This window comes from Tauraco erythrolophus, chromosome 7, assembly GCF_009769465.1.
Source record: "Tauraco erythrolophus isolate bTauEry1 chromosome 7, bTauEry1.pri, whole genome shotgun sequence".
NCBI classification, from domain to species: domain Eukaryota; kingdom Metazoa; phylum Chordata; class Aves; order Musophagiformes; family Musophagidae; genus Tauraco; species Tauraco erythrolophus.
Window position 1 is genome coordinate 19,397,753 of NC_141471.1, and position 22,792 is coordinate 19,420,544.

The 22,792-nt window shown below is 40.3% G+C and overlaps 1 protein-coding gene across 1 annotated transcript in view; it reads right to left on the minus strand.

Annotated features, from left to right (window-relative positions):
• The window catches only part of GPR158 (G protein-coupled receptor 158), a 211,874-nt gene that overhangs the window by 112,312 nt on the left and 76,770 nt on the right, over positions 1-22,792 (minus strand). Inside the window, exon 3 of the mRNA XM_086614818.1 lies at positions 6,274-6,376. Within this exon, the coding sequence (XP_086470944.1) occupies positions 6,274-6,376 (103 nt within the window). The remainder of the gene's footprint in view (positions 1-6,273; positions 6,377-22,792) is intronic.

The window sequence follows — 22,792 nt, forward strand, 5'->3', positions numbered from 1 at the left end:
TGCTTTTTCTGTTCCTTTATCATTTCCATAGAATCACCCTTCAATTAGTGCATCTCCAAAAAGATTATTTAATATCTTTAAAACTTCACATTTCTGAGCCACACATGAGCCATTTGTTAATATGTTTTTATTGTGGTCACTAAATAAATATTTAGTGTAAAAACTTAACCACTGAAAAAATATCATTTAAAACCTGAAGTTATGAGATTATTTAAATCACAAATATTATACGAATATGACTTGATAATTTTGCATGGTCCTAAACTTGATATTCTTACTTTATTTCTGAAACGTTCAACCCTGAAAGTTGTTGCAAATACATTATAATCCATTTTATCAAGCACTTTCTTACCTGAGTCATGCAGGGAAGTTTATGCGTACACTCATCACATACTACAGGGATAACAGCTAATAAACAGTTGCATGTTGCAGCAAATATCCCAGGGATATTTACTTGGGATACCAGCAAACTTTTGTTTAGATGTGTCTGGTTTACTGTACACAAAGGAAGATCACCAATATGCATCTCCTGCCAGTAATGCCAGCTATGGCTGATTATCTGGTGAATATCTTTTGACTTTGAAATGATTCTTCATTATAGCTAATATAAGAGAGATCCAAAAAATTTGATCTACTTGAGATTTTACACAATGTTAACAATTCCCATCTCTATTTTTTTTTCTTTTTTCTCCCTGCCGAAAAGAAAGAGTATTTTCCAGATCCTCTAAAAGAAGTTCTTGAGAAAGAACTGACCATTGTATTTACCACTAACTGGGAGCTTGTTTCTCCACCCACACTCTTGCCCTGACTATACGTCTCAGGGCACTGCTGCCCACTGCAGAGTTGAACGTTTCTGCCCTTGTATCTGTCCCTGTCCCCTCACCAAAGTCAATGTAACATCAGTTCAAACCATCAACGGTCCAAGCCAAACATGAAGTTACTGCCTCTTACAGCACTGCTAGAGATTTCACTGTGCCATGCCCTCTCCCATCTCAGCAGCTCTTTGGGATTACACATGCCTCATCCAGTGAAGAAAATCAGTTTCTCCTCCCCAAAAGATGGCAAAAGATTTTAGACATTGGCAAGGCAGATGACAAGAAGCCAATTCTGCTCCATGTAAGGCAGTGGCGGTTTTAGCAGTGACATAAACAAGATGGAAGCAAACACTGAAAGACTGACTGTATGGCCAGAGCTCAAATCGAGGATCAAGGTGTAAAAAAGTACCATCCTCAAGGAAAAAAAAGAAAAGAAAAAAAAATTGCAGTAACAAGTAAAAAGGATGAGATGGAAGGAGAAAAGAACAAAGAATTGGTGGAAAATAGGAATAAGGACACAAACTAATATGAGTAAGAAAAATGGTTGAGTACTGGAGAAATAAAACAAAAATTTTAAATGCTTCGGCTATGTTGTCTCTTTTTTTTTTTTCCTAATTCTTCCCTCTTCTATCCCAGTCTTATTTTTCTGTCTGATCGGCCCATCTGTTTTTGAAATGGTCTCCTGAGGATAACTCTTCATCAGCTTTGGTTCTCCTAAGCACACTCTGCTATGCAAGAGGTGCCTCAGCAGCTGCCACATCACCAGCTGAGATCTTCCTGCAAAGTAAGAATGGCACCACAGACTGCTAAGTGCCAGGGCAGAGATTGCTACCATCCCAAACAAAATCACCCCAGACTCCAGCCAAAACTCAGCAGATGAACACAGAGAGCACAACGCATGCTGAGCGCCGAGCAGAACGAAAGACTGATTCTGCTCCTGTTCTATAATAGAGTAAATTAGGAACAACAATATACTGTGATGCTGCAGTAACTCAGTGTGTGTGAATGTAACTGGACCTGCTAGCATCAAAACCTGGTAATCTGCCATGGTCATAAACCTCATCCTAGAAGGGATCACTGAGGTCAGTGACAGCCTTCATACGTGCAAAGATCTGCATGTGTGAGTTCTGTTGAAGAACCAAAGCCAAAGGGCAGGTGTGAAAAATGGGAATTTCCATTGAACTGGAAATCCCTCTTGGGACTTTGTATGTATGTGATCATAGCACTGTTAGAGACAGTAAAGTGCCATATCCAGACAAAAAAAGCCACCTCTGGTGCAAGCACTTTTTCACACTGGGCAGGTGCCACATCCAAACAGCAAGAGCTGAGCAGAATCTCTGCAATATATGGATGATGCATTGCTAAAGAATGAACTTTTAGGTTGAACAAAGCACTGCTGTTCTACAAAGGACCTTCCGATGCAAACCTGATTGCCCTGTGAGGCAGAGAACCTAAGTGCTTTGGAGAAGAGCGTTACAAAACGGTTGAAATGTGCGTAGTCAGCAGTTAAGTCTATTCTACCTGTATTAATAGTGCTACCTAAAATTGAGCCATTAGGAGGAACTGCATAATCATGTACTCAAGCACTCACAGGTTAATGCAACTTGCACACGTGAAATACATTTTTTTCTAAAATCCATTTCTGTCCTCAAAAGAGACCCTGGAAACATGCCAGTAACCCTGTGCCCCACTAGTACCCAGGGTCCTCATTAACTAATGCAGAAAAAATAGAAAGGTTTTACATATTTTGGCACCGTCTGTTCTGAAGAACAAACTCAGCCTTCATAGGGAAATGCTCTCCTACCTGGCTTCCTATTCAGTAAGGGAACAGCCTAAATTTCAGCCATGCCCCTGTCCCACACATACTTCGGGAACCTGCAACATGGGTGACCTCCCTGCAAGCAGCAACATTGTCCTGCTTTAAGTTAGAAAAGCAATCAATATGCAGAATCTTTCCTCCAGAGGACACTGTTTATGCAACATTGCACCTTCGTGTTCAGGGCCCCCGCTGAGTTTACACAGGAAGCAGATAAGCAATTTTTCAAGCCTTCCCACCAGCAAACCATGTAGAGTGTCCAACACTCCTGTAAAGCCATTTTATACAGCTATCTTTCAGACTCAAATTAAAACGTTCACCTGGACCCAAAGCAGAACCTTGCCCCCGCTTAAAACTGGCACTTCAAGCACAATGTGCAACTCTAATTAATCGTATTTTGCTGCGGTGCTGAATCCCAGTATCATTGAGAAATGCTCCCCTTTCAGGACACAGCACTCGATCCAATTTTTCAATCCACAGAAGTACAAAACCGGTCATTTTTTCTATCTATCTACTTACACCACATGTTGAGACTTGCAAATCTTTCCTGCCTCTCTGTTTTCTTCCACTAGGAATACTTTCTAAACGATTAACATTTATACTCGGTTTCATCTCTTTTATCATCAGACTTCACAAACATCTCTCCACAAAGAGATCTTCTGGTCAGCCAGTTTCTGTCAAGACTGCTTGCAGGATTCGTGTCTAGAATTCCTGTATTAGCATAATTTTGAATCTCCAAATACATACTACAGCCATTTTAACCATGTCGTCTTTTCCTTTTCCCTTTTTACGGAATGCAGCTGGGTGACAGGGCTAAGTTCCCTTGAACCACAGGTTTTTCTCCCATTACTTCACAGTCATTTCCAGCCTCACACTAGCTGTCTCATTGTTCACTTTTTGAAATCACCTATAGAGCTTGGCAGATCGAGTCACATCTGAAGGAATTACAGTAGATCTTTATTACTGACTGTTTCAAAACTCATGTTTATGTTAGCTCACAGTGACACATGCTCAAATCAAAGTGGCCCCAGATCATGTAATCACACACCCTAAAATATCAGCATATACAAACACTTTCATGAGACAAATTTCACTCTATGTTAGCTATTTTGAAGCTAAATATCCAATCTAAGATAGCTGTATAGGCTGCTTATTCTATAGTAAATGGAGAAAAAAGGTTATTTGCCTGAAGAGTTGCTTTTCCCATTTAAAGACAAACTGCCTTTCTAAAGCAGCAGAATTGCCCTCCAGGAGAGCCACGTTCTTGCTGCTGACTGCAGTTGAAACCTAGGTGACTAGAACATATCAAGCATATACATTTTAGACAGCTGATACGAGATAAAATTAATCTCACCCCTAATGATCAATGCTGTTATGATCTCTAGCCACATTATTTTTATGTCTTCTGTGGCATTTGGTATGACAAAAACCTAAGAATGATTTTTTTTTATATATGCTCATTCAAGGAACTAAATCCCAACTCCCCCATAACTCACTGCACTGCAGGAGCAACCAAACATCATCCTTATCCTATCAAAAGATGCAAGCAGCCCAGAGAAAAAGCACTATCACAAGGCTGCCTTCTGTGACACTCCAAAACATGAAAAGAGAAGGGAAACAAACACTCACCAGGTAAACTGTTGAACACACACACTGTATATATATATATACACAGGAACATGATATCTCTCTCTCTCCTATATATATATGAGATATACTCTTTTATGGGTAAGATATCTTGGCCAATCTATATGCAAAACAGATCAAGTCAATAAAAAACAGGCCAACCCACGACACAGGCCAAAGAATTTAAAATCTGGAACTCAGGGCTGTGAACAAAGAGGGAATTCTAAAGATTTCCTAATATTAAAAGTTACTCACCTTTCATTGTTTGTGGCTACAAAGAAGATGGAGACCCCCTTTTTACAAGGAGTCACATGGAAAAGAGAGGGGTCATGGATACAAGTTACTACTGGAGAGATTCCAATTGGACACAGAAGGAAAATTTTTCAGAATGGGAACAATCAGCCACTGGAATAATCTCCCCAGGGAAGTGGTGAGTTCCCCAACATGGGACACTTTTAAGGCTGAGCTGGACAAGGTGCTGGGTCACCCTGCCTAGATCGTGCTTTTGACAAGAAAGGTTGGATTAGATGATCCTTGACGTCCCTTCCAACCTGGTATTCTGTGATTCTATGATTCATTTATAATCCCTGTCACTTTTTATGTAAGAAAGACGAGCTCAAGAACAAGTAATATAGGGAGGAGCTTGGAAGCTTTATTTGCAGCTCTGTAGCACGGGGACATAGAATCATAGAATGGTTAGGGTTGGAAGGGACCTCAAAGATCATCTAGTTCCAACCCCCCTGCCATGGGCAGGGAAACCCTCCAGTACACCAGGCTGCCCAAGGCCTCATCCAACCTGGCCTTGAACACTTCCAGGGATGGGGCATCTACAACTTCTCTGGGCAACCTGTTCCAGTGCCTCACCACCCTCTGAACGAAAAATTTCCTCCTTAGATCTAATCTAACATGTTTCTACAAGTACCATGTCATACAGTCCTGCATATGATTTACCGGTACAAAACACCTGACTGTATCGCTGAGTACCGTGGAGCTGCGTGTTAGGTGTTGAATACTACTAGACGTATTTCTATAGTGGAACAGGAACAACTACGTTCCCACAAGGCAGGAGACAACACATGCAGTCTGGGACCAAGCTTAGTTAAAGCTACTTATCATCATTCCCTGGGCATCTCATACAAACTGCTTCTACAGCAGAGAGCAGACGACATGAAGCTTTGGCTAAAGGATGGTATGACTAAGCTGGGGATGGTATTCACTCCAAAGCAGGAGGCAGAGAAGGATGCCCTGTTACACCTTCAACTAACAGCTTAACACTTGTGACTGCAGCATGAGCTCTACTAGCACAACTGCAACAATTTCAGCAGAAAAATCTGTGCAGAGACTACACTTTCGTCATATGATGAAAGTAATAGATATCAACTTTGAACATACAGTTTATACATCTTCCCTGCTGAGTATCAACTGAGTTCTGCTTCCCTTACTGTGGGAAACTCAGGCTAAGTACCACGCAATGTGCGTCCTAGACAAGTGCAGGCTATACGTTATCTGTATCATACAGCCAACCAGACTCTCAAGCCTGACCCATCTCTAATACCTCATCAGCGAGTATTAGAGTTTGGATTCTGCTTTGCAAAAGAAATAAAATGAAAACAATTAAAGCTCACACAAAGCCAGAGGCTAGGGCATTCTAGTTTGTCCTGACCAAAGAGAAAATTACTAGATTAATTTCCTCAATACTTGTGCTTGAGCACAGATGCCAGAAATCTCTATTTCCTCATAGCAAGACTTCTTTTCATGTTTTTAAATTTATTTACAAATCAAATATTCTTCAAGCGGGTATGTTTTACAGGATCCTCAAGAGTATCATGAATGACAAACCAAAGGGCTAGAACTCCTTAAGCGATTATATAATCCAAGAGTTGCAGACCACTGGGATTTTACTGTATAACCCTGACGAGGATAAAAAGGAGCCCTGCATTATTAATGCTATCTCTGTTTTCCTCTTCTTTTTCCTTTTCTTTTTCTTTTTTTTTAAACTCAAGCAAAGGCACTTACTCTGAAAGCTGTTCACTGAGAAGATGTTGGGATGATAGAATCCAGCCTTGCAAATACATTTGTAGGCTCCGAGCACAAATCCAAGGCCTTTAATTGGCATGCACTGTGAGAAAGGAAAAAAGAAAAGTCATGCAGATGATCATGCAACCGTATACTAGATGCACATTCAAGCATAAAAACATTACAAGATACTGTGAGCAGACTTCTAAGAATAAATAGGCACCCCTTCTATTCTGACAGTATTTTCTCAGCAACTTTTCCCATAGTCACATATCGCTCCATTTTTATTTTTTATTGTTGCTCATCACCAACAAATTGCAAACACAGCTAGAATCAAGCTTGTCCCATTGATAAACCCACCAAGTGCCACATTTGACTCTTGTACTTTGGCTGTAGGAGGGACATCAGATGGCTGTGGACAACCACAGTATATTTATTGCAGTGACAGAACATCTACTGTCAGACCATTTCTGTACAACAAATAGACTCTGCCTAGTACAGAGGGAAGAAACAGATCAGCAACATAAAGGTAGAAACATTGGTAAAATGATTTTTCCCCAGTAAGTTTATTTCACTTTATCAAGTAGGCTACTGTACCAGATGCCTCTCCCATCAGTATAGGTGCACCTTAGTATAGATGTATCTACACCAACATGCCTCCATGACTAGGAACTAGATATTAGTAATTCCTCAGTGAGCAATCAAATGATTTAACTAAAACACCTCTGTCCTTCACTTGTTTGTGACTGACTGTGCCTTTAGAACACGCTTTAATCTCTCACTGCCTGCAACTGGGAGGATGCAGAGGACAGGGTTTAGTAAAATAGGTCTGAGTTTCAAAAATCAAATGCACACCAAGAGAGGACAGCCGCACTGACACTTAAGAAAAACTCCATTTTTTTTATCTCAAGTTTCAGCTTTGTGACACAATTCTGCCTGATGTCAGGAAAGCCACTTTGCTTTTCTCTGCCTCAGTTCCCCAGGTGACATCGTCTTTTCTCACACCTTTTTCTGATCTGATGTCCGTGCACGCAGCATGTGCCTGTAGGTGCTACTGGAAAACAACTAATAAGCAGGAGACTGGCATGCAAGGACACTGAAAATTCACTCAGCCTTTGTATAAACAAGAAAGCAAGAAAAAACGGAGAGAGAAGGCACAAATCATTTTTCTTCACACTTCATCTTCACCCTACAGAAATTGGCTGTTGACAGGGTGGAGGACAGGAGAAATCAAAGTGGGATGAACATGTGTGTACAAGTCCAATGACAACAAAACCTCTTTAACTAAGCACAAAAAAAGTATTTTAAGTAGTTAAAAGAATTTTTCAGGGGAAAATTCTGTTCCTCCTTTTTGGCTTCTTGCTTTGTAACAGGAAGGTACACACTGCTATAGAGACTGCATTTTCTTTTCAAAGGCAAGGAAGAAAAGAAGCAGCTTCTACTGTATTCGGCAAATACTGCAGCACCCCTAGTACCATATCCATAATCCATTCCCACTGAACAAATTCTACATGTAAAATGCATCACAGGCTCATGAATCTGTTCTGCATTAAAATAAATGCTTTACTGATGATCCTTTCACATACATCCAATATTCACACCAAATAGAAGTCTGTAACCTTTTTATTGTCACTGACCAGTCTAGAACTTGAAAATGAACAAAATATTTCCAAAGCTGTTATCTTTCCTTGGTCTACGATATTATCATTATATCCAGTCTTTGGCAGCTGTAACGCACACCTTAAAAACCATTGGTCAAATTCTGTTTCTGCATCCACATAATTCCATGCCAAGGTGTAATAGGGATCAGAATGTCAGGCTGTCGAAAGGAGGGATGGAGAAGGACAGAAAGCAGCCTAGATCCCTCTGGATGCAGTTTCAAACTCTGAAATTCCACTGTGCTCAACTATACATGGAAACAGAACTATTTACAGCCTGACTTTTTTAACGAAATTGCAGCAGCTAGGCAGGGAAGAATCTAAATATCATGTGGCCAAAAATGGGGAAAATACTCTTCCTGGAAAGAAAAAATTCCCCTCTTTTTACAAACGATTTCACAATTAATATTATATTAACCAATGGTGGTAAATATCATGGTGAAAAAGGTAAATAAACTGAGTAAGAGTTTGCTGGTGTCCAGAAGGAGTTTAGCAAATCAAGTGCAGATTTGTTTAATGAGGGTTCTTTTGTCAAATACACAGGCTTTTCCTGGCTGGCTGTGGGTGAATCCAGACAATACACAGCAGGGACATGAAAGCAACTTTTGTCCTTGCCCTGGCAAGTGGCACCCCGGCTCAGTGACCTCCTGGCACCCCGGGCCCAAGCTCTGCAAAACTGTACCAGCTCAGCCACAGCAGCCCACGGTATCGGCTGTGGGCTTCAGACTGCCAGGAGCACAGAAACTGAGCAAGTCACAGCAGACGGTGTAGCCACAGTCAGTAAAATATTAATCTGCTGCTAAGTTACTTAAGATTTCATCCAAGATTTAAGCGTATAGAACTTGGCACCACAAAAAAAGCAGATGTGTGAAAAACATTCGCCTCCACATAAGCAAAAAAAGGAAGCAACTGACCTGGTTTCAGATTTCGTTATAAATGTGAAAGCAAATCTCTGCGAATAAAATCACCATATTCCTGAGTATTTTCTTCTTCATCAGTGGTCATCAGCTTTTTAAAAATCATGCTTTATTTAATTCATAAGAGCAGCTACCTTAGGTTAGATCAGAAGGTCCATTTAGGCTTGTATCACATCTCTTATGTGCCCAGCAGCCAGAGTCAAAGAAAACAGGGAAAGATGCAGAGTGGCTGTCAAGTGTGCCTTCCCCCACACATCCTTCAGGATATCATACTCCTAAATGAAATCTGTATTGCTTTAACTTCCGGTCATTAATTCTTTAGATGGCTTGCTTACAAGTAAGATCAGCTTTATCATAATCTTTGCTAAAAAGAGAATAATAAGTGCCTGTACAATTCACACAGCACATTTATTGCAGCTGTCTGTTCCCTGGTATTTTATTTTCAGCTTTACAGTATTAGTATAATGTAACAACTCCCAGGCTTAATATAGTATGCTTTAAATTATAGTCAGCTCAAAAAGAGCTGACTATAAGATATTCAGCGAAGAATTATCTTGAAATAATTCATAAATAAATAGCTCCTGAATCAACACTGACACAACATCTAAACAATTAAATAAAGGTTGTATTGGTTTAATTTTGTGCTGCTTGTTGTAAAGGACGAGGTTGGAAAAATCTAATGCAATAAATAATATCTCCATTGGAAAAAAAATAAATCCTTCTAATAACTTGTGCAATTGCTTTGGAAGTCCGAGTTAAATCTTTTGGCATAAGAGAGGCAAAGCCCTTCACCAGATCTGATTAGCCAGAAACCAAGTGACAAAGTATTCAGCAGATACAGTAAGCGTGTGTCACATCCACACCAGAAAACAGAAGAGGAGAACTGGGCAAAATGAAATTAGTAGTTTAAAAGAAAGTGTGTGGCATCATGTCCTACATGTAATTTAGAAACTTAGATAAACCACTAAAACAAATCTGTCCTGTGGCATTCTGAAGCAGAGAGGTTAAAATAGCAATTTTAGAATTACAACCAGCCTTGACTTTGGTATTTCGAGTTTTTCAAAGAGCAGCTTTCAAATTCTGTATTTCCACGTGCATACAGCAATGAGGGCGTCTCCCTGTATTATAAAGTCGGCTCCTTGTTCAAAGGACATAATAAGAGCAAAGTAATGATAGATAAAGCTTAACAGAAATAGTACAAAAAAGCCATATTTCTTTGCTCTGGTTAGAGGCAGCATGTAGGGCATTTCCAGAAAATGCCACATACACAAGAGACATTCTGTGCCTGGCACATGACGGCAGCTGGAGCAGGTTGGTGTCCTGCAAAATCCCCAGAGCTCCTTTCTGATCCTGCGTACCACGTTGTCAAGCACGCTTACTCATAAAAATAAACAAAAGAAGAGAAAAGTCGGAGTAAAATGCACTCTGCCGGAGCCAGTGACAGCTCTGCCATTGAAAATACTTTACCTGTTACATTTTCTCACTTCATTTACCCTTCCAGAGCAGCGTTTTATGGTAAAGTGTGTTTGCAGCCTCAGAAGCGAAGACTGAGCGCATCCACGCATCCAAGGGCCTTGTGCATCACCCGGGAGCCCCCCGCGCACCCCCGGACAGCTGGGCAGGCAGCCAGCCTGTCAAAGACACTACTCGTACGCTTCTCCTCTTCAAATACAACATTTTGTTTCAAAAGGACAGGACAGGGCTGGCCACTCCGCAATTTACACTGCAGGGTTACTTGGCAAGCCCCTATAGCTCTTCTCCCTTCTGACTGCATCAGTGGAGTTAATTATTTTTTAAACTCAAGTTTTTAAATATGTTTTCCAACAACAAGGGACTTACAACGACGCTCGGTTGTTTAAATCCCAATTCAGACAAAGCACAGCAACAGCTGACCTGATGCAGCTTAGAGCAAAGGTAGTTGTCAGGACAATATTTGTCTTGCTAGTTTGATGCTTTGCTAAAAATTCCCCCTCTGTTTTTTCATGTGATTTGTCATTATTCTCATTTTGTTAAGCCATGGGATGACAGCAAACACCGATAGTAAGGAGCATCAGCTCATTCACACAAATAATTATAGCTGATGTGACTGCTGAGAAACCATGAACAGAAAAGTTAATGTCAGATCATCCCCAGTTTGAGCAGGAAGTAATTTATTAAATGTAAGAGTCTGTAAAGTCTTTAACTTCTAATTAACCTCTTTTGCAATGCGAATCAGTTTGGTGACCAGGCTGTATGTCTGAGGACATACCAGAATCCCTTCTGGTTCTCATCTCCATCACTCCTGAGACGCCAATGTTATCAGCCCATTGGTGGATTAACATTGCAAAAACGCAAGTGCTAGTGGAAAAAAAAAATTAACAGTGGAAGAGGAGCATTTTGCAAAGAAACAGAAGAGAGGAGATCAGAAATATGTACAAATCATGGTACTTGCTTAGAAGACAGTGAGAGGGGAAAGCGTTTAATTCAGCAGAGTTTGAAAGCAGGTTACTTGGGGGCCAGGGGAGGGGCTAAGCAGCAGAAAACTCATCATCAGCTGTCATCATGCATATGGAGAACCCCAGGTCAGCTTACAAACCGTGCTACCCACAGTCGGTATCCTTTACAGAAGGATGAAAGGACAACAATCATCGCAATTTTCAGAGGATGGCTAGCTCGGATACTCCAAGGTTCTCAGCAACGACAGTGTTTAAGAATTTTTCACAACTGCTGAAAATACCTGTGCAGGCTATAATCCAGCTACTTTAAAAAAAAAATTTAAAAATCTCTTTATATGGCAGACTGGAATTGTCATTGTAATCTGAACATCATTTAAGAACACATCAAATCGCTTCCCATTAATGTGCTAAACAACAAAATTACAATTTCTTCTCTCCTAGAAAACTGTGTGACAATTACAGGGGAACCTGTTAACAGACACCAAAGGGACTGATAATTTTATAGGCATTAAAGTGTGACTAATTTGAAGGTCTTTTCTCAGGGCCAGATTTCCTTGGCTTTGAGGATAAATTAAAACATTTTTCACTATTAGCACAGGTCAAACTGCAATTAGAGTAAAATCTAATTCACTTCCTTAGTGTCTTACCTACATTAGAGAGAATTCTCTTCATAATGAATCTTTATCCCTTTTTTTCTATCATTAGGATAACTTCGTGCTTTACACATGGGCAATACTGGAAATACTAAACGTTATCTGCAGAAGACTTTCCAGAAGCTGTCAAGGAATATGCTAAAATACACAGAGGTCCTTTACCTCTGGACACCTGTTTCTGCCAACTACTTCTGCATTCATCTGTGACTTGGCAGCAAGTGTAGCAGAAGTTTGCCTGGAAGATGGGCCACACAGTAAGACAGGGAATTAAGAAAGCTTGCCAAAAACTGCACAAATGTGAGGCATTTCCAAAAACATTTGGTGGGGGGAATAGCTGGATCTATTCCCGATCCCCACAAAGGGTGCTACTCTGAGTAGTGGAGTACTCTTTCTCACCTATTCATGTTTCCCTGAATTATTAACAAACTAGCAGAATTTTGCAATGTTTTAAAACATGCAAAACCTCATAATTTTGTATTACTTATTGATGTCAATTTTTTAAATCAAATTTTCACAGTTGGCCTACCTCTGCCAATAAATGCAATTATCTGCACTGTAACAATATAGATGATTTTCATGCTGAAAATGAAAATTTTACATGTCTATAAACTTTATTAAAACTATTTATTTACAATACTAAGAACAGCCATTCATATGTTCTTCTCAAGGCCAGTCGGAAAGACTAGAAAAGCCAGTCCAAGCCAGTAATCCATCAAGAGAATTGTGAAGTTTAAGCAAAGAAAACTCATTCAGAATAGAAAAGAGTAATAGAGGGTGCATGGGAATGCGAACTGCACAGCTCATCTCACAGAAGGGCATGGATGAACATCTTGTAGACTGCACCATTCTTTAGAGTGAGCCTGACTGTTAAAGTACCACCAGCATGGATAGCCTGCAGGCTCTGCTATTTGAGAAGGGAAAAAACTTCCCATAGTTCATCCAAAAGCTAACAAATAGTGGCTATAATCAATTGGTGATTCTGCCCCTCTACTCTGCTCTCATGAGACTCCATCTGGAATACTGCGTTCAGCTCTGGAGTCCCCAACACAAGAAGGACATGGAGCTGCTGGAGCGGGTCCAGAGGAGGGCCACGAAGATGATCCAAGGGCTGGAGCACCTCTGCTACGAAGACAGGCTGAGAGAGTTGGGGCTATTCAGCCTGGAGAAGAGAAGGCTCCGGCGTAATCTTATAGCAGCCTTCCAGTACTTAAAGGGGGCCTACAGGAGAGCTGGAGAGGGACTTTTTACAAGGGCGTGTAGTGATAGGACAAGAGGCAATGGATTTAAACTGAAAGAGGGCAGATTTAGATTAGATATAAGGAAGAAATTTTTCACTCAGAGGGTGGTGAGGCAGTGGAACAGGTTGCCCAGAGAAGTTGTAGGTGCCCCATCCCTGGAAGTGTTCAAGGCCAAGTTGGATGAGGCTTTGGGCAACCTGGCGTAGTGGAGGGTTTCCCTGCCCATGGCAGGGGGGTTGGAACTAGCTGATCTTTGAGATCCCTTCCAACCCTAACCATTCTATGATTCTATGGTAATTGAGACGAATAATTCAAAGAGGGGAATAAAACGGTGGAAAACAGTGCACAATATTTTAGTAAGCTAACGTGGACAACATTGCTAAACCAACATTTTCTAGTCAGCTGCTATATCTGTCATTTCTATTGCAAATCCCAGCAACCTTTAATGGAACTACTTCTTGATTCATAAACATTATTTTCAGGCTGATTCCACACACCAGCAAGACATATGTGATCACACCAGAAGAGGTGCGTAACAGTTTGTGTCTATTTTCCCAACCCACAGTAACTTTTTGGACCTACTGGCTGCTTCCAGACAGTGCAGCAGGGGCAAGAAACTTGCTAAGTTCCCACAAGCTTCATGAAAATAACATCCTGGTAGAGAAGAGATACCGTATCAGTGTCCCTGCTAAGACAGACTACGTCGTGAGGACATACCTTTTATTAGACACTAGAGAATGGTCTTTCAAATGCCACAGTCACAAGAAACACTTTAGCTGGCACTGGTGCCTTCTTAGATGCCAGCTAACAACACAAGAAAATGCATTAGGAAACCAGGCTACAATAATCTGATGTTCCTGTTCCATGGCATTCAGTCCATCCTTAGGACAAGTTGGCCCATTTTTCCAAAGGTTTTTACTACTCAGGACTGCCAGGAGTCTTGAGTTGAGTCCAATTATGCAAAGTTGGAGAAACGATGCTCCTAGTCACAAAATCATTCCCTACTGAAATTCTACTTGAGAATTTTGTGTGAAACATGATTGAGAAGACAGCTGCATAAAGGACCTGAATTCTAATACCTTTGCTCAAATTTGTAGTATTCTTTCCTTTTATATTAGTGCACCATTAGACAGTAATTGAAGGAAAATACCCATCTCACTGCTACTTGAATGAAGACATAGCATCTTTTATCACACAACAGAGTCTGACATGGTCAATTAAATGAGTCTTTCTGTTTACTTGGTGGTCACTGGTAAAACAAAACTCCCAGCTAGGTTTTGTCCAGCAGAAGCATGAATTTTAAAAGTATATTTCTTTCATTGAAGATGACAGTCAAGTCCTGCAGCAGAGCGACTGCTCTGTCCACAATTTGATCAATATCCTTTTACCAACTTTGCTTTATTCTGCATTGTAGCATTTACAGTTTCACAATGTGTCAACTCATCAAGAAAGTTAATCTTACCTAAAAGATAGTATCAGAATTCAAGTTTTTCTACTTGTCAAACATATCTCCATGTTCCAGCCACAAGTCTCCTGTCCTCAAGGTTGGGATGTCCCTCAGAATTGAAGTTTAGAGCATAGTTTTTAGGTTTAGCCTATGGTCTGGGCTCTGTTAAACTAAAGATTCTTCTTGATTGCTTTCTCATCACCCAGCTTCTTTCACAATTTCATTTATCAAAGGAAACAATGATTTTGTGACAAAGCCATCATTCCTCCTCTTGCCCAAGAATGCTGTAGACCACGGTTCTGTTCAAGCACCATCACAGGGGTCATATCACAGTCAGAAGACGACCATGTTACTGCTGTCAGAAAAAAGTTCCTCCCAAATTCCCATTACTTGACCGTACCAGCTTCACAATGATCTTCACAGCCTGGAGCTGTATACTCACTCATTACAAGGCACAAGTTCCACAGAGGCGCTGCATGTCCCGCTAGCACCAGGAAATTACAGCACCTGCTATTTGCTAGCTCGTTCAGCCTCTTCAGCCATAGGCAAGCCCAAGGGTTTTAAAAAGTGCCTTTGGGCAAGACATATAGTTATACTTTTGGGTAACAAATCAGAAACAAAAGGTTATAACTAAAACTAATATAAAACAGCAATATAGTTAATAAATTAATCTGTCTAGTTCCTTACTACTTCTCATCCAGGACACCAAAGAGAGATCAGCCATGAGAGTACACCATGAAATCCTGCTTTTTGCTCTGAACACCTGCTTTCTTCTTGCAGCCTTTATAGGAAAAATTTTGAGTAGTAACTGTCCTATAGGTAAGCCCTCGTTTCTAGGTCTAAGGCTAGCCAGAGGGCTGGTGATCCAGCTCTCTATATAGAGCCACCATATTCTAGACAGACACCTTGAAAATCTTTTCTCTGTTCTTCTGCTTCCCTTATCTCAAACCTTCCCTATCTCAAACCTTATCTCCTACTTTTTATCCAAAGCCAGTACAGTCTTCATAACTCATATCTCACTCCTCCATCGCCTTCTGGAGCTGGAGGGTTTGGCCATGAATGTAGACTCCTTGGAAGGCTCTCTCTAAATGATCGCTTTTGATACTTAATGATACTTCTCTCTGCCCATCATTATTTTTCCCTCAGGTTTGCACTTAATCCAACAAAGCTATTCCTGTGCCCTGGTGATTAAAAGCCACTTTTCCCTGTCCTGCTGACTGCCATTTCCTGCCCAAGATGAACTCCTTTACACAAAGCTACTGCCAGCCTCTGATTAACATTAGAAAATCCATACATTCTGAAGACGTTCTCTGAAGCTCATGGTGTAACACCAGCTTTGATACAGACCTAGAAGAAGCATTCTTATTTTAACAGACTGAGAATAAACTATTCTGTCTAGACATGCATAGGAAAGCAAATATTCCCTTGTCCTGCCTCCGAAAGGGAGCCCCTGTGTTACACAGTCCTCTTGTATCCACAGAAATTTTAGGTAGGTGTCAGCTGGAGCACATCGCCCATAGCTTAACGGGTCCAAGAGCCCCACTGGGATTCTGCTCAGCTTTATGCTAGGGACCTCCATGGAGCAGCCCAGACACACAAGTGTGCCCAGGTGGCTTAAAATCCTGGTAGCAGCCCTCCTCACTGTGAGAGCTCCAAGCAGGACAGCTTTCTTCTTGCATAAATCTGAAGTATAACTAATCTTTACCACAGAAGTATAGCCAAATTTAATTAACCCTCCAAAACCTATAACAATACACATACCAAAATGAAGGTTAATCTCAAATCTAAGCTCGAAGGATGAAAGACATTTTAGTTTTAATTTGCTCAGTAGTCTGCTTTCCCTTGGTTCAGCAAGGCACCGTTTTTGAGCCAAGGTCCCAAACTGGCAGACGGCTTAACCAATTCTAAAATGAGTTCCCTGCTAACCCCAATGGCAGATGGCAACGCCACAGAGATACAAGGAAGATGAAGTTGTTCCAGCTTGCAGCAGGAAGCCAAAGCAAAGCATCAAACAATCTCTGGAACCAGAAACTCTGGAACTTTGTATTCCTTCTCCTGGCAGGGTAACTACTGATAACACCCTTTGAAAAGCATGTGACTGCAAATTTGGAAGCCAATTTCCTAGCGATTATTAAGAATGCTAGAAAATTCACCAAGTTTATCTGCACTGTCATTACTTCTTCCTCAAGTATTTGCAATTATGCAGTGCCAGAAGGGTAACACTAAAACACAGGAATCAAAGTGGTCTTCAGGCAGTAAGGCACCTATCATCCACCAATTCTGTTTTATGACCTTGCATGAAAACAGAGACTAATGAATAACAAGTAACATGGTATATCCACTGGAGAGAAAGCAAGCTGGAGTTTTCTCTCTTATTATTTAGCAGCTGCCAGGAGTTGGTGCACAAAGCATGATGGACTGGATCTTTGCTGCCATCGTTAAAATTAAAAAGGAAATTGTTTTCTATTATTAATTACAGAAGTGTACCTCTTATTCTCAGAGCTCTCAGAAATGGTGAAACAGCATCTGGTAGCAGTACACTGAAGACATATAAACCTCAGCAGACAAGAAGATGCTTGGAAGACTTTGTCTCAGACTGAACAAAATGTCAAGTTTACTTTCCACGTGACAGACCAAACCCATTTTATTGGAAGCCACTACAGAAACGGCATCAAAGACCTGCCAGCCTTAATGTGACACATGCACACAAATACCAAAGCCCACTTTCTATCAAGTGCCAAAATCCATGAGACCAGTGAAGCTAAAGCCAGGACAAATGAAAGCAGAACCAGGTCCTGTCACACATGCATAGATTTTAGCTGGTAACAAGTAGATATTACAAAGGTGACAGTGGAAAAGGAAACAATTTTCAGGTTAAGAGGAAAACGTTTGGTTAGGAACATCATTAACCTGCAGTTAATGGCATCAGATTTTGTTTCATATTTATAAATAAATAATGCTCACCTGTCTTCCTTGGTTAACAATTCCACAAGAATGACAACATTATAGCACATAGGCTTGTAAAATTAACTTACTGATATGTTTTGTGTTACTGCTCTCCCCTCTCTGTCCTTTCTACTCTTTTTCTGCTGCAAAACAGGACACCTCACCAAGGACATGAGACTTGTGACCCACCTCCCCAGAAAAGTCTCCCATCTCACCCCCAGGAATGACACGGGTACTCCATCTGCCTCACTCCAACAGACTCTTATTCCCAACTCTTATGCAGCGAGAGGCAAATCCAGGCACCAGCCTATCCAGTTTGAAGAGCCTTCCCAGTTTAAATACATTGACTAGTACTTTTCCAAATCTTCTAACATCACAAATGGGACACAGATCAGGTCTTCCAAATTTCTATTCTGAGACTTCTAAAATTCTATTTCAACCACTGACTTCATAAAAACACACAAAAAAAACCCTTCTGGTGGTAAATTGTATTAACATGTTTATGGCAGATGAATTATAAAGCCAGCAGGTTTGAAAAACAAGAGTTTCTAATGCGTTTTCTTCAGTCTGAGGAAAACTCTCCCAAGCACTGTTATTGCTTCATAGTTTCCAGGAAGTTTCTGGATTCTATATCCAAAAGTTGTAATTCTGTGATATTGGGAATGCAATCCTACAATAGGATAACTATATCCAAATGTTTTTTTTATGTAGTTATATAATAGAATTGCATGCACTATATTATAGAAATAAAGCCACATGAACAGACCATGGCAGAAGCTAATGGCGAAATCCTACTCCCACTCATATCAATTTCCAGAGAGTTGGCTACAGAAAACAACAAAAAGCCTGAAACCCAGAAGCAATGTTTTGGAAGCTCAAAAAAGTCAGAAACACATGAAAAAGCCAAACACTCTCTATTAGCAGCAGGAGAGCCTTGCCAGCCTGCAGAACCCGCATGCTTCCAGGTCAAGTTTGAAGGTTCAAAATACTCAGGTTTAAACTTTACCAGGTTCAAAATGCACAGAAGTTCATAGAAATCTGCATGGTCATTCCAGGAAAAATACTTCAGCAGACTGTCAATGTGACTTATCTACTAACAATTCTTACCTACCTCTCACTAGGAAGATGTTTCCTTTACTTATCTACAGGCTTCTTTTTTGCTCATCATGCCAATGATATATCTTGTTTTTCTTATCTATGGGCTTCTTAAGCGGTGGGGGACTTTCTTTTTTGATCCCACTTGCAAATCCTCAAAGCATCTCAAATCAGGCATTTCATACGGTGAAATGTACCATAAGGAGAGTTTTGGTGAACTAGCATAAACACCAGGATACTTAGTCAGTATCATATCCATAAGGAAATACAGAGAAAAAAGAAAAAAAAAAAAAAAAGAAAAAAGAAAGGATCCTTGCTCTAAAAAGTAGTAACTTGCTCGCTATACTGTAAATACTATTAAAGTATTCCCATGACATAGAGAAGGTTACCTGAGAAGCTAAATTGAACGTAGATTTTGCTATAACTCTTTGCTATCCTTATTAGCTCATTTGAGACTGGTATGCTGCTTATAATTACCCTGACCTGTAAAACAGCCCTGTTAATATTGGCAGTGATGCTGCTACTGGCAGAGCAAGTTATAGACACTGAAGTTAATTATGCTCAAACTAAAGTAAATTTGGGAAATGTATTTGGATGCACTCAGCACTTGGCTACCTTTCAACTTACAATCTACTATAAATGCAGAACTTCATTTCCCCAATGAACTTTTACAGGTTTCTGTTACAACAATTAGCAGTTTTGCAAAGGAAAAGTTCCCTGGGTAGGGACTAAATGTAAAGAAGTGGGCAGGCAGTTGAACACCTCCACCTAGAGAACACATCCTTCCAGCAGCAGCCAGGCCTCCGGCTGCCACAGGTGAGGACAGGCATTTATATACTGCACCCCTCATGCTCTTTCTCATTACCGTTTCCACAGCTGCAAGACAGATGATTGAACACAGAAACACTACCTTCAATGGCACTCTTTAGCACCTTAAAATATTTTAACCCAGGTATTCATGGAAACTATCAGTATCCTGAAAACTGTCTCCCTCCCTAGAGACACATTACAGGCTCCTCAGCCACATCTCATAACTAACGCCTACTATAAGACTTTGAAATAAATACATAGAGAGTGGGGGGGAAAAAAGAGACACTTCATCTTGTACTAATCTCTTAGTAATAGAAGTAAATACTACTGTTCATTTAGAATAATAAATATGAATTATATAAATTTACAAAAATACCAACCATATAAAGGTAATACAAAAAAAAATAGGTAATTCACACTTAGAAAGAATTAGGTAATTCACACGAAGAAACATGTTTGCATGTAAACCTGCATTGACAGTAACAGAAATAACAACTAGAGTGGATATTTAAGATCACCATCAGTCATCTATAACTAAAGCAACAGTGTGCCTCTGTTTGAACTACAAGGAATTTAAAATACTTCACAGAAGAAGTTATCAGATCTATCAATGACATCAATAATAACGAACACACTTTCTACAAAATTTCATTTTTATTTTATCAACAACTCTACATACTGCAATGTACTACAGCAGTCACTTCGCAATATATGTCCTCACGGAATGTGTACATAGTCTATATATTTTTCATTTAGTATCTCTAGGTTACAAATCATTATATTTCAAAATTGTTGTTCTAATCAGTAACTGGTGACTTGCTCAGTCAGTACCTCCATGGATTACTTCTTATGCTCAAGTCAGAATTTGGATTAAATGACGGTTTAGCAATAAGAAATTTCTAACTGTAAGAGTGTAATATAGAACAGTATCAAGCAAAATTCCAACAAAACGTAGCTACAATCTAATACAAACATGTACTTTGAGGGGGAGAAGATGAGAACGAGCCTGCAGGCAGAAGGCAGCCCACTGGAGGAGCAGCCAGGGGCTGCAACCCTGCCTTGTACCAGAGCGGTCTCCTTGCGCTCCTGCACCAAGTTGAACAGAGCTGGTACATGCCCCCCAAAAAATAATGTTGGTTGAACTAGCATTTTTATGAAAACCTCTTTCCATCAGAAAACTGTAGCTAAGCACCTCTTATTTTAGTTTCCCTCAAATCAAAATTAACAATATTGAGAAAAAGAGGAAATTTTCATATATCTTACTATCCTAAGGACCTCATCCACCATCTTTCTCCCTCATACTCCTTCCTGAAACTTGTAATCTTTAAATCTTCCAGACAAAGCCATTTGTCTCACAGGCAACTGTGCTGCTGAACCTCAAACTACAGCTGAGGAAACACATTTGAAAGGCAAACCAGCTTTTAGTGGCATAATGTCAAAAGCAGATGAAAATACACAGCAGTTCATCAAAAGGACAATTCTTTAGGAAATGATTAGTGGTTATTTTCAGAATTACAATAACGTGCTCAGAGCTGCAGAGAACAAAAGACATACACGGTCTCTGTCGCATGACGTTTATTGTAACAGACACTTGACAGACAAAATGGGAAGGATCCAATTCTGTTCTCATTTGCCTTTACTTTAAATAAAACAAAATTCCAGTGACTCCAGTGTTTCCAGTCACCTCACTGAAATTACTGGCTAGTGATGCTAGTATCAAATCAACTCCGCTTCATTCTGCTTTTATATTTTGATTTATACTCAATTCCTTTAATATAAATTCATTTGTTGAGACTACTAAGAAGTTAAAAAAAACTAAAGAACGAAAACCACTGTAGCCTCAGGTGCCACCCGTGATGCCGGCTTCCAGGAGATTCCAGAAGGACCAGAAGGTAGGGCAGCCTTGCTGCTACTGCCAGTTAGCAAACGACACTCATTTAGCCACACGATTTCCCAGGTCCTCATCAAATCCTAGCTCCATCAGCCAATACTTTCCTAAAACTGTTTAATCCTCAAATCTTATTTCTTGATCCACAGTTTCATCAAGCCCCTCTCTTTGCTGTAAAGTGTAGAGTAAGCTTGGCTTGAGATGCCAACCAATTGCCAAGTTTTACCACTGAAACAGCTGGATTCCAGTGTTAGCAGGTGGAGAAAAACCCTGAGCTATTCTTGAAGTGAATAAAGTGGACTGTGGGATCTTTGAGGGAGGAAAAGAGTTACATGATTGTATGACTGTTAACAGGACTTGAATTATTTTTGCTGAACACCCCACTCATCATAAACGATGCCAGAGAGATTATGGACACAGCCTGAACTTCAATGGTAGAACTAACACAGAGGCTCTTTTCAAGAAAACTGAAGATCCTTTGGAATATTTATTTGTAGCATCACTTGAGATTACAGAAAAAGCTGGCTCAGAACATAACGCTGTGCCATGGCAGAATTGATTCACACCTTTATTAGACAACCAAAATAGCTATTAGGTTGCAAACAGACCCTGTCTCAAACAGCAGTTCCACTGGTAGAACTTCCGACAGCCCAGAGGAACCTTTTCGCTGTCAGTAAAAAAAAATATTTTTACACAGCCATAACCTATGAGCTATTAGAATCCCCCAGTTTCAATAAACACCCAGATCTCTCTATGGACAGCACCCTCTCTCTTTGTCGTGTAAACCCATCACATGTCCTAACATATTTCATGCGAACCACCCGCTGGATTGGAAAGGCTGTTTCTCCCAATGCACAGGGTTTGCCCTTTCCCCCCTCCAGCCCCGTTTGCTCCCTTGGGAGGTTCCTATACCTGTGCAACCTGAAATGGTGCTAGTTAAAGCTCTCTCTTCTCTGCCTCGCTTCACATACTCCTTTATTCCACTTTTGTTTCCGGCCTAACACATGCTTCTTAATTTATAGAAAAATTGAGGGAAAGTTGCTAAATGTTTTTAGGCCGTCAGTCTGGCATTCACATTCATTACACATATCTCCTTAACTGAATGTGTCAGCAGCTCCTTAGAAATCAAAATCGTTCCAATATTATTCCCATTAAGATCATGTAGATTTCAATCAGCATGTTTATCACAAAATTTCATCTCTTAAAATAACTTTGCAGAATTCTATGCAACTTATTGGCCAAACAAATCACCTCTTTCACACAGTTAAGAGGCACTCCCCACCTGAAGGCACTAACTTTGAGTATCTTTTCGCCTCCTTTGCTCTCAGAGAAGTAGGTGTCACAACCGCATATGTCTTGAAGCTCTAACAGACATTCCTTCTTTGCATGGGACATTCTGTCATCTTCTCGACACTGGTTTGCTTCTTACTCT